General features: G+C 24.8%; 1 protein-coding gene across 1 annotated transcript; it reads right to left on the minus strand.

Moving 5' to 3' along the window:
* Positions 1-236: 236 nt before the first annotated feature.
* Positions 237-9,939, minus strand: LOC113555951. The gene is made up of 17 exons (XM_026960595.1): positions 9,796-9,939; positions 9,564-9,726; positions 9,289-9,431; positions 6,561-6,750; positions 6,114-6,256; positions 4,809-4,962; positions 4,597-4,739; positions 4,346-4,508; positions 3,184-3,638; positions 2,935-3,085; positions 2,727-2,863; positions 2,537-2,652; positions 1,387-1,511; positions 1,062-1,228; positions 658-965; positions 489-590; positions 237-414 (listed from the first exon to the last, which is right to left on the minus strand). Exons 1-17 carry the CDS (start codon positions 9,836-9,838, stop codon positions 298-300), a joined length of 2,820 nt encoding a protein of 939 aa, XP_026816396.1. The 5' UTR covers positions 9,839-9,939; the 3' UTR covers positions 237-297.
* Positions 9,940-16,628: the final 6,689 nt, after the last annotated feature.

Genomic DNA, 16,628 nt, shown 5'->3' on the forward strand with positions numbered 1-16,628 from the left:
CAAAAAAATCTTTCCGCATATACATTATTTAAAAAAAAATTAATACAACTTTTAATCATAAATACAATCTATATGTCCTAAACTGATACCTAACTAATAAGTCATAAGATATTGTTATAATAATATTAGAAGTTAATGATTTTTTGATAATAATGTAATATAAATATGGAATTTATCAAAAAAATAGTTTGATTAATGATTTATTTTTGAATACATAATTTAAGCCAAATTTAAAATTTAACTTATTAAAACAAAACATATTTTATTAATATATTTATTTAATTCTTTAGATATATTTTAAATATTAATATTATCTTCCTCTGTGAACTTTATACTTTTAACTTTTAATGTTGATTTTTCATCATCCCATGTGGAAATCCACTGATTTCTGTCCTTCCAGAAATTTAACATAGCCTAAAATATTTATTAAAAAATGATTTAACATATTAACATATTATGTAAATTGTTTAATAAAGAGAAATGTAAACCTTAGTGTCAAAGTTTTTCCATGGTTTTAAACGGTTATTGCTTAAACATCCATCAGGGAAATTTATCATACCACCAACTGACACACCAATAGATACATAATACTAAAAATTCAAAATTAAAAGTTAAAATAATTATAATAAACCTAAGCACAATAACTAATTAATATACTTCAGAGTCAAATATTAAGTTTAACTGTAGGTTTGATGTATCCAACGGGTGACTTTTTCCATCTATTTTAAATATAATGTTGTTATTTGACCAAGACAATTCTAATGTATGATAATCATCAGACCAACGACTTGCTGATATCGATTTCATCATAATTGATTTTGAATGGTAAAGTTCATCAACTTTTAAACCATATTTTAGAACAGAAATACTTTCATCAACACCATTACATTTTAAATCAATATTTCCAGATGATGTACCCAATACTAATTTGTTTTGTTCATTAGTTGTACTAACCAAAGCTATTTCTATAAAAATTAAATTAAAAGAACATATTATATTTAAAATAAAACTAGAAACTATTTGAATGGTAAGTTTAGCTAATAATGTAATATACTATTTACCTGGCACAATCCAATCTCCTGTTGGAAATTTAGCTATTACTTTTAAATGTCCATGTTGCAATGACTTATGATGTTTTGTGATAAGTCTAGATGAAACTATAGGAGGTAGTATATTAAAAGATGAAGCATTCATTGAACATGCAGAAGATTCGTCATATTTTGTACACCTAAAAATCAAAAATACAGAACATGAAATATTAGTTTTTAATTTAGATGTAAAATACAGTACTATCATAAAACAAAGCGATTATTTACTCTCTTTTTTTGAAGATAAAAATATAATTTATTATAATTTGAAATGACTATAGTAAATTAATATACATACCCCTTTAGTTGTAAACAACCATTCTTGATATAGTTATCTGATAGAACTGTAGGTTTGATGACTAATTCTCCATTTTTTACAAATAAGTTCTTTTCAGAATTATTGTAAATAACAAATGCAAAATCCTATAATCAATATTATTAATATTTATTATTTTTTGAACTCTTATTAGGGATGGTGAATTATAAAAAATAATATTTATTGAACTAATAAATTTAAATTTTCAATATTTGCTTGAATATAATATCATAATCCAGATTTATTATTAACTATGATTTTTACAAACTTCTGGCAGTACTTTTCTGACATTTATGTATTTGATATATATCTTTCAATAATTTGCTATAATAATAAATTATTATATTATCATATATTAAATCATGAGATTTTTTTTAACTACATTACAATGTTGTAGAAAAAACAAATTGTTAATTTAAATTAAGTATTTTAATTTTTAAAAGCCATATTTTAAACATAGCATGTTAAATGTTCACATGCATTCATAATACCTATAGGATATTAAATTTACATTTTGTATTTCCAAATTAGTTTTTTTGTTTTAATATTGCTTAATATAAATGTACTTATTATCAAACATAAAGACAATAAATTATTAAAGTTAATACATTGTGCTTGCTCATTAGGTTTTTTGATTTAATAACTTTTAAGTAAGTATTAGTTTGAATAGTTTGATAATAATCAATAGATAAATTAATTGAAATAATGTAACATTGCTCAATTAATTATCAGTGTATCACTAATCAATAATGACAAATGAGGAATATAAATTTAGTATATATATATACAATGGCGAATTAACCACTAGACTTGTGAGGTTCGAGCTTAAGGCAGCAATTTGTAGGGGGCGGAAAATTTGTTATGATATTTTATTTTTATTCCCAAAAAAAAAAAAAATTGAATCATTGCTATTTTTTACTCCAGGGCGGCTATACCTGATTACCCATCACTCTTCAATGTTAGCCCATTTAAACTATTATCCTTGGATAGTATTTTAAAAAAAGGGGGGACTATAAATCCTGAGCATGCCTCAGGTCGCCGTGAAGATTAATCCGCTACTGTTTATATGTATGTATAAGACAAGAAAACAAATAAGTTTTCTAGTTTACTTATTTTGTATTTTTTTACATACTGGTTCTTGTGCAATATAAATATCATAACTCCAAATTGATTCTAAATTTAAAGTATTGAATTCATCCACTAACTCTGGGATGATGGTTGTTTCATTTTTATCGATGGACTTGATTGCTATAAAATATACATCAAATTATGTAATATGTATATATTTTATCAAAACTAGTAAATAATGTGAAAATATTTACTCATGATATCATATACTTGAATTGTGTCTTCACCGCCACATGTCTTACTTGAATCACCAGCACAAGGTGTATCACATTGAGAATCTTGTACATTAAGTTCAGGAGATGGAGCACGAACTCCACAGTAGCAATTAACACTAGAATAATAACATTTATTAAAAACAAAAATGGTTTATAAATAGTGTGTACTAAAATTATATTTTAGTACCCTGAGACTCCTGCAAACGTGTATCCACTATTATAACAGATTTTAGAACATTTACTAGGCATATTAGTATTAAGAAGCTCAAATTTAATATTGTCAATTGAGTTTTCCGCCATTCCAAAACAACCTACCAGCCGACCATTAACATCAAAATCTGTTGAAATATAAATAAAATATAATTATGTAATTCATTGTTTTGTAGATTAAATACATTTTAAATCTTAGTTGCTATCAAATATAATATGACATTACCGGTTAATCCAGTTGAAAATACTCCCATCCTCCAACCACCACCACAGAATTGATTCGCATCTCCTGAACACTTAGTGTTGCATTGTTTATCTTCTACTTTTGGAAACTTAGGTTCATTTGGCGATTGATTTCCACAAAAACATTCAGATTTATATGTTACTCCAAAGTAAGTATACCCAAATTTGTAACAAAGATTTGAACAAAATTCTGGGGTATTCACAGAATAGGATCGTGAGTAACCATTAAATATTCTATTATTTTGATTTTCCTCGTAACATCCCAGATAGTTATGTCCAATTGTATCCGTTCTCCATTCTAATCCAGTACTGTATACATTTATACCATTATTGCCACCACATGTATGTTCAGATGAACCAGAACAAGGAGTCGTACACATGTCATCCCCTGTTTTAGCTTCATCAGAAGGTTTAGTAGAACTACATAAACATTCTTTTCTACAAAAATAATTCCACCATTAAAATGAGAATATATCTTACTAATAGTATTTTATTTGTCTTATTAAATTGTTTAATACTTTACTTTTTTTAATTAAATTTTTATACTTAAATACTTGTAGACAAAAAGTATAAAATCAAATTTAATTAAATTTAATTAGTTCTTTATGAGTTTTTCTTAATTTTTTTTATACATAATTAATTATATTAATTTATATTTTATAAAAGCAATGAATATTGATATTAACAACTAACAATAACTCAACTATAATGACAATATATATTATCACATAAATAAATAAGTAAATAAGTTGTAAGCTTATAAGTTATAGGTAACATCAAAACAATCAAAAGAACTTCAAACTAACTACTATTGTATTATTCAGCTCTTCGTTGATATTTAAAATTATTTTCATATTTAAACTAGTTAGTAAAATAAAAACATCGGTTTTGGGATAACTTTATAATAGTTTATTTTTCATGTACCTAGTCAACTATTTGTTTATTAGTGCCAACATGTAAATAAATATTTTCTATTTGTATATTAAAGAGAAATATAGTTGTTAAAATAAAAGAACAAAACTACAGTATACTTCTTATTATGGATAATGATATATAAAAATAATTTTAATACCGAATAAATTATAAAAAATAATTTTAACTTCATGTTTAATTTCTACAATAGATATTGAAAAAGTTTTACTTACGAAGATATAAGCGCAGCATATGGATATCTTCTTATATGGCAACTATACACACAATGTTTGGGAGTAAGGCGAGCATGTGTGATTTTCCAACCATTTAATAATGGATGTCTTTTTAAATTGGTAAAACATCCAATAGGATTCACTGACACTTTTTCTAAAGAATCTAAATTGTTTACATTTTTAAAGTTAGTATATATGGCCTATGGGCTATGACTCTATGAGTTGTTACACAATTATTTACATATTCATACCTGAGTACAAAGTTTTGTAAACGCTAATTGTAGTACTACCACCACAATATTCAGATGGGTTTTCTGTACATAAAGTATTGCAATCACTAAAACTTCTTTTTAAATTAAAATTTGGTTCATAGTTTTTACATTCACAGATATTGCTGTAAACAATAATTAATAATTAAACATTTTAAATAATTTGAAAATTAAAGATTAGGTAATGTACAAACCCTTTAATAGCAGCATATTTAAATCTATGAGTATTACAAAGATTCATGCATCGTTTAGGACTATTATTGTTCTCCATTGGGAATGTTAAATATTTTCCTTTTGTTTTTTTTCCGTCATCATCAAAGCATCCAATATATTTTTTTGGTATATAGTCTATAAATATTATGTTTTCAATATTACTTAGCATAAAAATATTTGTATAATATTTTTACAACTTTAACACAATTACAAGAATAAGAATGTAATTTATTAATTACTATGTTTACATGTATTATGACTAAAGACCAGATTTCCGTGCAATTGCATCTTTTTATGGCGAGTTCTAAATTCTATAGAAACAAGCTACAGATCCAAATTAAGATAAGTAGATTAATTTAAAGAAAGTTTTATGTTGTACAAAATTTCACGTTTTTGGATTTTTGTACAAAATAGCACGTTTTGGGTTTTATTTATAAAAATGTACTTTTGTACAAATATTTTTGTATTTTTGTATTATTTTTTAATTTAAAGAATTTGTATCTAATATAGAAAATGACGTCTAATCTGTCAGAAAAGTAAAATCCATTTTAAAAATTACATATATTATATCTGGTTTATTATTTATTCGATCACATTTGTCTCAGTTGCAAAATTCAATTACAAAAATTGAAAAACCAAAATCTACTTTAAATTATCAAATAGATGTACCTAGTTGAAACAGTATAAGAGATGGACTAGAGACAATTGAGAATGAAAAGGGACAAAATAAATACTTAATGAAAAATTCAAATCAGTATTTGATAAAAAATCCCGAATATAATATTTTAAAACTATACAACGGTTCAATAAATGGAAATGACGTAGATTTAAAAGAAGATCCTGCTATATAAGCTGTTACAAATAACGCATGATATAACAAGTGTCGATGTAAAACGTGTGTTTTCATAGTTAAAACACATATTAAGTGACAAAAGACATAGATTTACCGAAAAAAACTTAAAAATGTACATGATAATAAATTTTAATCTAATAATGTTCCTAATGTCAATTATATACGTATTGTCAGTTTATTATTATTTTATTATTTAAATTAAATTTTTTTTTTTTAATTTTATATTTTAATATGATAGTTAATGCCAACTAATAAATAATAACATTAAAAAAAAGTAGTATTAAAAATAAAATTTGAAGTACCTATAATGCAAATTTTGTTTTTGAACGATTTTAACATTTAAAGGTATAATTGTACATTGTACGTTTTTTAAGTGTTAGCTGCACAAAAATTCAGTCTCTTATAAATTATATGACTTTAAATCCACAATAACCTGTAATTCCTGTTGAATAAATTCCCATCTTCCACCCTCCTCCACAGAACTGATTACTATCACCACTACAAGGAGTATTACAATTAATATCGTCAACTTTTGATGACTTTGCTGGTCTTTGATTTCCACACCAACATTCTGTTCTATAAACAAATAGATATTTAAGTTATATAATATTTATCTTTTAATAATATTCAACTATCTAAATAAGTAGGATACCTACTTATCTAAAAATAATAATCTAAATAAATTATGGAATACACTATAGTAAAAAGGTAAGTATTAAGTAATAGATCTATAATACATTAATATATCAATAAAAACCCCAAGTAGTACATTTTAGACTATATAACAATAAAATTGTAAAATTTCATGATGGTTTTAATAATCTTAGTGTTATTAATAATACTTATAGATGATAGTAAAATATTGTTATCTTGTAAATACCCATATGTAACTCCAAAAAATAAAAATCCCATATTGAAACATTTTACTGAGCATTTCTGAGGAGTATTATAAGTAATTGGTCCTGCTGGACCTTTTAATAATCGATTTTCATCATCGTTTGGAGTTTCAGCATAACATCCTAGATAAATTGGTATTGGGTAACCACCGTGTGCTATAAAATTGCTTGCTTCTGAAATTGAAAAAAAAATATTATAAATCATATTCAAAAAAGCTATAAAGTTGGTTAGGTATACTATTGACTCAGTCGAGTCTTGATAACTTAAAATTCAAGGGAGGTGAAATTTAATTCGACTTATGTATTTTTCAAGTTGTATAAATCAAATTTTTTGAAAAGTACAAACAAATTCGAGTTAGCTATTATAATGTAAGTATTTATTAACTACAATTATTATAATTAAAACATAATATTTTAAAGCTCATAATTTCCTATAAATATTCCTTTATTTTGTATTTTACTAATCAGTCACTACATATCTACATATTGATTGATCAACTGAAGCGTTTTAACCATATGTTTTACGCAAAACGCAATGTTCCCACTTTTTCAGTTGTTTAACCAGACATGACTAGCTTTAAACTGTTTGTAATTAAGTCTAGTGAGCAAAAATTGAGCCTTCTCCTTTAAAATTAGTCTATTTATTATAGAATGTTTAAATCTCTTCATTGAATAAATCAATTAAGTAAACTAATCTTTACATCAGGATTCGGGATATTCAGAGATCTTCATTATTTTCATAGTCCCTTTATTTTCTTTATAAGTTTCATACTTTTTAGTAAAATATCGTCTTTATTTTTCGGTATGGTTTAAAGAGGAATATTATACTGTATGTTTGGCAATTTAATTTTTAGGTTTACACTTTTAATCACCTTAATTATTATGTTTACTTTTTCAGAAATTGTTAATATGAGAATGCAGAGAATGTAATCAATTTACACTTATAAGAGACATAACGAATAACGCAAAAATACAAAATTACAATTACGATTACGTAAAATAATAAACTATATACAAATTATGTTTACGCAGACACGCTACACAACGAAAATACACGGGAACTGTAATTTTTTCTACAGCATAATAGTAAATACTAAATACTAAATAGTGATAGATTCATAAGATTCATTTGTACATTTATGATTGTAAATAGGTTCTAATGATAAAATTAAAGATATAGTCCAATTATTTTTGCAATTGATTTATCGTGACAAATATTGCATTGAGTGTATTATAGTAATTTCCCAGGGAGAAGAAAAAAATTCAAGCTTTGGAGGTTTTCGAGTTATCAAGAATCGACTGTTATAAATAAATTATAGTTAACAGTATGAATACAAAATAAAGAATGTATGAAAGTGAAATGTAAAAAAAACTAAAAAGGATTTAAGAACTGTAAAAAAAATTTAATGGGTAAAAATTTGGAATAAATTTGACTATTATATACCTACTATTTGTGAATATTATTTATTTATTCATTTTTAAATATTTAGACAATTGATACTATTTAACAACTGTTGAATAAACTTAATTACATCAATAATAAAAGACTATACAACTATGTATATATTGATATAGCATATTTTTTACTCGGAGCGGAGTATAAAATTAGCGTGATAATAAAATAAAGCTGTTAGCGCTCCTCATTCACAATTTCCGGGGCAAGAGCCCTGGTTCACACGTCCCACCCCTCTCCCATAGATCTAGCCCTGTATATGATTAATGATTATACTCCGCACCACGAGAGAATGACCGTAAAAACGTCGCATCGGTCCCCATTCCATATACCGAATAATATCGATCGGAAGCAGATATAGAATTGTATATTCTTTTTCTTAATTTTCTAATTTTAATAATTTTAAACTTATGATAAATTATGCACCTAGGTAAATTACGATTTTTAGTTTTTTAATTATACGCGGGAGTGGACGGCAAGTTGAAAACTTGTTTTCAAAACTTTGGATAGTTCAATAGTTGTACTTTGTACACTTTTACTTAACATCCAAATCATATTAGATATATTATATATTCAATATTAGTATATTACCTATATAAGAATAACGATTTAGGCATAATAAAATAAAATAATTATATTATAATAATATATGGGTATTAAATAGGTCATAGGACTTAATATTACTATAATAATTATTGACATCGATGAGAAGGAACAGATAATAATTGGTATAATACTAACTATCGAGTACAAATAAATGTATAAAAAAATACAAAATATTGTATACTTAAAAATGAAATTTACAAGTTTTCGTATGATAAAAAAAAAATAATAATATTTAATCGGTTTTTTCTAATGTCGTGATTTAAGTTCCGTAAGGCCCAGAATTTGGATATATCGACATAATATCTAAAGGACTCACTTCATTAGTCTAATTACGTCACTGGATTAATCCGTGTAAATAGTGGCAGGGTTCATAGCCATTTCACATTTTCACCACATATTTTGTTAAACATTTGTAAATAATATAGCTTAAAGTAATATGCCTTAAACAATGTTATCAATTTATAAATAACGTATAAATATGTTCCTAAAAAACATTCATGGATAACAACTAAAAAATATTTTTTTATGTATCTCATGTACTTACCAGTGTATATATATAGTACAATCTCTAAACACAAATATATAGATAATAATAATACCAAATATCTAAATTTAAAATGTTTAAAATAAATTATATAAGCTTAGGTACCTACTTGATTTATCCGTTGTGTATGAAGACACTAAATTTGGCGGTCCTCCACATGAAGCTGAAGTATCTCCTGAGCATTTTATTGAACACTCGAAATCAAGTTGTCTCATAAGTCTTGATATGTAATTTTTGCTACAATGACAGGTACTAGAAAAAAATAAAATCAATAAACAATTAATTAAGGCACAATTTGTGTTTTTAAATCGTAGTTAATTCTTTTGGTAAATATTTAAAATAATTATATTAATATTTTTTTTAAATAATACAATAGACGCATACTTCTGTTTAAGAATAAAAAACGTATATTGTTTTTCAGAACAAAAATCTGAACAAGATTGAGGTGTTACTGTAGTTAAAACACGGCTCTCTTCTCCAAGAGTTAATAAATTTTCTCCCAAAAAACATCCTAGGTATTTATAATCTGTTTTTTGAGCTGTTAAAACTGATAAAATATGGTTTTAATAAGTTTATGTTTAATTATAATAAATAGGTAGAATAATTAAATATATACCTGTTGTCACAAATAAACTAAAACTTAATAATTTGAACATCATACTGATATTCAATATTATGTCGAAATATTTAAGTATTTCTCGATGTACAATCGTTTAAATAGTGTTAGTAACTAATGTTTTTTGACGTATACAACGCAGGTAGGTATTACCTACTAATGTTTATATATTTATAAACGTATTCAGGGTTAAACATGCATTCAGGTTTATCAGGAAATCCCCACTATTTCAGACTTTGAGTTGTTTTACCTCTGCCTAACGATCATTAATTATTACTCTGTACACATTACCAGTGTAAAATATAAATACTTTGCATTTTATTTTCTATACATAAACCGAGTGATTCGTCAATGTACTCGCCCCCATTTTTATTTAAGAATATATATAAACAGAGTGTCCCGCGAGGATTTACTCATTCCGATATCTCCTAAAATAATGAAGATATCATAATTCTGATTTTTTATTAGACTCATGAGTCACGGGAACAAGGATTGCAAGTATTCCATATATTAATTTAATTTAATGTTTTTATAAAAAAGTTAAAACAATTATTTTTTATTTAATATTTTCAAAAAAAATCCAAGATAACTATTTTGTATAGTTTATTTTTCTAAAACTTTTAATGTTTCAATATTTTATTTAATTAACATTGTGACTTTTAATATATTATCTAGTTTCGAGAAAAATTTCAAATTATGTAATACCATAATAATTGCCAGTGTTATCAAACATAGGCCCACGAGCTTGTACCGTATAATAATACAAAGATATTCCCAAAATTAAAAAAAATAATAATAAAAATCACGGTTCAAATGAAAAAAAATGTTGAAACGTCAATATTAAAAAAAAAAAAATTAATTCTACAAAATCTTTAATTTTTTTGGAAATTTATTAAAAAGTATATTTTTTAACTATTTTACCAAAACATTAAATTAAATTAAAATATGAAATTCGTGTAGTCCTTGTCCCTACGAGTCTTATATAAAAAAAAACATAATTATGATATCTCCATTATTTCAGGAGATATATAGCAATCTTATCTCACTAAACACTGTATGACCTATAATATTATAAATTCCAATCCTGATTTTTGTGATTATTAAATGTACTTAAGGACCATGTCTTCAAATACTTTGGGTTTTACACAATTTAAAGAGTCATTCTGTAAGGATAACATTTTTTTAAATGAAAAACAATCTTTATTACTTTATTTACATTTTGATAACTATTTTTTTGAAAAGTTTGATTTTTCTAAACCAAAATTTAAAAAAGTAGTTTCTGGATTTTTAAAATGTATTAATGTACTAAGAATAATAGATTTTTAAGTGGTACTACAAAACTATAAAATAAATTTAATATTTATTATAATATTTTATACCTATAATTATACAGTTTTTACAAAATATAAATGTTAATTGATTAATATTAATAAATTATTAAAATTTTCTAATTATTGTAGACTGAGTAACACCAAAATCTATTACTGAGTACTTTTTATCCCTAGTACGTGAAGGTTAATAGGTAGTTAAAAAAAATACTCGTAAGTGTTTGGATACATCAACATTTTCAAAAAAATAATTTATAAAGATACTTAACAATTTACATTAGATTATCACTACCTTAACTGCTTAAATGGTTCATATTTTATTAAGTATATAAAAATTAGTTTATTAAGTTGATATAGGTACCTAAAAATTCCAAAAATTATATTTATTATTAAATGAAAAAATAGAATCAGTATCCTCCGTGAATGACATGAATCACTCTGTATATACATTATATATCTATACAGTAGCGGTTATAAGAGGTGCGATAGGTGGATCTCTCCCCCTCTTGGGATTTTCCTTGATCATATTTTACGTTTTAACCACGGATAGTACCTAATACCTATATTATTTTATTGGTCCGTGATGTTTTCTTTTGTGTATGGACTGTAATTTATTAGAATATGCGATAAGCACACAGACTTCTATACTAACTTGGTATAGAAATCAGTCGATACACACGCGGTGATTAGGTGGAGCGGTCACAACTATCTTCATAGCAACTAGTTTTGTTATTTTAATTAATATACGATTACGTATAAATCATTCGACTTTTGCAGTATTGCTAATTAAACATAAAAAAAAAAAAAACTCAAACTTCAAGATTATAATCTATTTACTATTATATTATTATTAATATAATAATTAGTGTATATTTAATTTAAATTAACCAAATGGTATATAATACAAATTGAATAGGTCACTGGCCACTATAATGGCTATTTTGAATTTTAAAATTCAGCTCTATTTTTGGGGGTATTTAACAATTTATTTATTTCATTATAAGTAATTATTTTTTTTTTTGTTAGTAGTATGGTTAGTTGAATTATTAATAATTATTCATTTTTTAATTATTTATAATATAATCTAAAAAAAGGCCATAGGATGTCATACATTCTTTTCTTGTATTAATACAATACACCTTTATTATATTATTTATTATTGTACATCAACTTTTTAGGTCCCAGTACTAACATACCGCATGCAACGGTATGAATAGGATGATGAAATATTTTGAAAATTTTAAGTCCCAAAGATTAATATTTTAAAACTAATTGATTAGACTAAAAAAAAAAAATATATTTATGTTAAAAGTTTTTTATTATTTTTATTATTATATTATACATCACAGCGTATTAAATATTTCACATTTATACATATTATATAATAATTGGGTTAATACTTGAGGTCCATGTAGGGCTTAACATCGAAGTATTGACTTACTGGATTAATAAGTCATTTTTAATTTATTGCATGTGTGTTAATTATAGTCTGTAATAAATTTAAAATGGTTAAAGTAAGATATTTAAGATACATTTATTATAGGAAATTTAACAAAGTGAGTTTTTTGGGAAAACGGTTGATAAATAAGAAATACTATTAGAAAAGATTTCAAGGTCAGACAAGGATATTAATTTTTTACCGTGTTGGAAATACAATTGGTATGCTGAGAAGACATTATAAACAATTTATCCACACTCGTGATTTATGATAATAGTACGTCACCCCGAGCTATTTTAAGCTATTTTTTACAATTTTAAAACCAAATATTCAAATAAAAATCAATTTTTAAGAATATAAAAGAACTAATCTAAAATGTAATAATTGTAATGTAATAATTAATAATGAATAAATTTTAATAGTTTGAACTATTTTAGAATATTGTACGTTTTATAAAAAAATTTTTATTTTATATTATTTTGATATTCGAAAATAATTTTTTTTCTCAAATAAATCATTAAGTTTTCCTACACCCAACACGGATGACTTGGTTTCTCATCCTATTTTTGATTTGAAGTTTTTGAATTAAGTTTTAATTCATAACTTAAACTTATAACAGCGGTAATACTATGTATCTATGTTACAAAGTATTCATGTATAATAGTAGCTCATAGTTTACCTTTTTCTAGTTTCAAAAAAAACTGTGAATTAATTATTAGCACTACAATAGCGTTAATAATGTTATTGTATCAATCATGTGGCCAGCGTGCCCGTACGGCCGACGAACGCTTTCAGTCTTTTTTTCGAAAGTATAGAAAAAATATTAAAAATCAAGAGATTAATGAAATCAAAATGTTGAAACGTCAATATTTTCAGAAAAATGAACTCTACAAAATGGCTGCCTTCAATTTTTTTAAAAATAATTATATAAAAATATATATTAGGTATTTAACTTTTTACAAAAACATAAAAATAAATTAAAATATGATATATTTGTGATTCTTGTCCCTGTGAATCTTATTAAAAAGCTAGAACTATGATATCTCCATTATTTGAGGAGATATTGCAATGTGTAAATCCTCACGGGACATCTTTATAGTGCTTTTTTATGCAACATGTTGGCTATAGCAATCTATTTTTCCATAATATATACCTTATCGCAGGGGCGTCATTGGGGGGGGGGGGGTACATTTGCACCAACATTTTTTAAAAACGCCTTCTTTGGACTGCCAACAATAAATATAAGCGCCGATATACCTAAGTGTTATATATTAATTTAATATATATATTTTATATTTTTTTAGTAATTAAAAAGAAAAAAATTATTATAGGTACTAATGTGTTTTATTTCCAAAAATGATCAGTGTGATAGTGTGGTTATATCATAGACATAATATAAAATAATAATAATTTAAATAATATTATATTATAATATATAAAATTATGTCTACGGGTTAAATATATATTTTTTATTCTCTACCATGATATTACCAACTGATATATATATATAATATATCTGTGGGTATAATATTATGCTGGTATAGATTTCTTATCACGCTCCGGTATCTCCCTATTCGTTATAATTAGAAAACAACAGAATTAATAATTCCCATCGAAAGGGAATAAATTGTCTAAAAATAGCAATCATAGAACATTATTTGTTTACATTTTTAACCTTGTCACAACGTTACTTTTAAGTACAAAAAATTTAAGTACATCGAGAGTACAATTGATCTAGTCGTGATCGAGAAAGAAGTGAAATTCTTTATAAAATATTTATACCTAATAATAATAATATTTGCTTAAAATTTAATATTATACAACCCGACAACCCGACAACTGCCAAATGTCAGTATTTTAGTCTATTTAGTTTATTATTGATTTATGATAATAAATGTTTTTATTTGTGTAACTAAATGATTTGTTATTAAATTGATTTTAAGTTGTTAAATTAAAATTAGAAGTGGAAAATTTAGAAATATGAATTAAGTATATTTGTATATTGTGCCATTTTGAACAAGGGAACCCATAAAACAAATTTCAGGTTTGGCTATATTATTTATTTTGAGTGTGCAAAGAGAAAAAATGTATAGCTTAGGTTCGGTTAAGTACTATTTAGGGGCTTTATACCCATAAATTTACTTATCAACAATTTAAATACCACTGGTTTCCACAATATATTATAAATTCATTAAAAGTACCTAGACATAGTTCTTCAAAAATAGTAATAATATTGTGATGTTTTCATACTAATATAGGTGACATATTAAATAAATTAAACAAACATTTTTCAGTTGTTTTTGTCACCACTTAACCCCTCTCCTTTATCCACAACAAAAAATTCCATGTTGCCTTTAATGATTTGAATGGCCTACAAAAATGTTGGCACCAACAATAAAAAAGTTGAATTGACGCCCCTGCCTTATCATTAATCGTCCATCAATTATAGCCAATTATAGAAATATGAAATTAATTATAACAAATCATATTATTATATTACGACCAAATAGTTTTAATTTTTTATAATACTTTTTTAATATAATTTTTTTAGGATTTAAGGTGATAAAATAAGAAATGTGGGAAAGTGAATTTCAATAAGTAGACTTGACGAAAAATTTAAAGTTGTTTTCATATTTCTTATCGCTTTACTATATTAGTCTTAAATTTAATAAACAAAACATGTATATTTCTATATTCCACCGTATGAATTTCTACGTATGTTAGACAAAGACAAAAATAGTTAGGTAATAGGTATCAGATCTTTTTAATGCCACTAGGCATGAGGTTTTAATTTATTTTAGACTTACGAAACTATGGAACATAAATTTAAAAAAATATAAAAATAACGCAAAATAATAAAATCGCGGTATTGATCCAACAAAATTGTAAAAAAATTGCCGTATTACAATTTGTGTAATAGAATTGTTTATCGAATTTGATGATTTATTAAAGTTTTAAAATGTATTATAATAATAATAGGTGTTAAAGCATTTGCATACTGGATTGCGCCAAGGTGAGCAAGTCTGTAAACATCATGATGGTACGTATTTTTTAATTTTATAAACAAATTTTTAGTTACAGTCAGTGGCGGACTAGACAACCGGGATACTGGGAAATTTCTTGATGGGCCGCTGCCCGTATAAAATATATATTTATTAATATTATTATTCTGAAATTATAAATTAAAATATTATCTAATAAGTAATAAGTATGTAATATAATTAAACACAAAAAGCCACATTTTTGATTATTTTAAAATGCAGGACAGGCTTGTGTTCGGCTAATCCTAGCAGTCCATGCTTGCTTGTTGACAATTTATTGTAACAAGTTTAAAAATGGAATTTCAAATAATTATTCATTTAGTTAAAAGTTTTTGTTATTTGCTCAGACCACAAAAGTTATTATAAATGTATTGTTTTTAATTTTAAATAATAAAATAGTTTTAAGCAACAATAGGGTTTTTTTTTTTATCAAATTCTAAGAATATGTTTTAAATTACTTAAAAACTTTTATTTTGAATCAACGAATCGTGTATAGAAAAATCAAAAAATGCACCTTAATTGTGCTGAATTTAACATAATACATTAAAAATTTTTAAAGGTCTTAAATAGTTTTCATAGTTATGTTATTTCTGTAATAACCAGGGACGTACACAGGGGGTGTTTTGGGTGTTCAAACACCCCCCGAAATATTTGGTTTTTGTATGGTTATTTACTTATTCTATTTTAATGTTAATTGTCATAATTATTATTATACTTTGATAGACAGGTATATTACAGGGGCTAGGTAAATTGAGTCTGAAATATCGTTTTTGTGGTAAACTGAGTCCCTGGTAATAATAGGTTTAGTTTCCAAAACAGCACATTTCCTTTCTCACTTTTACAGGCTTAGTACTATCTGTTATGTTAAAAATGTGCTTTTTTTGCTTTAAATATCTAATATTATTCACAACGTTGTACATAAAAATCACAATTAATCAAATATATAATGTACAAATTCAAGTCAATTTTTTTTTTATTTATTACTATTTATTGTTATTATGTACATGGTAAAAATTTATTTGATAT

Source organism: Rhopalosiphum maidis, chromosome 4, assembly GCF_003676215.2.
Source record: "Rhopalosiphum maidis isolate BTI-1 chromosome 4, ASM367621v3, whole genome shotgun sequence".
Lineage (NCBI taxonomy): Eukaryota > Metazoa > Arthropoda > Insecta > Hemiptera > Aphididae > Rhopalosiphum > Rhopalosiphum maidis.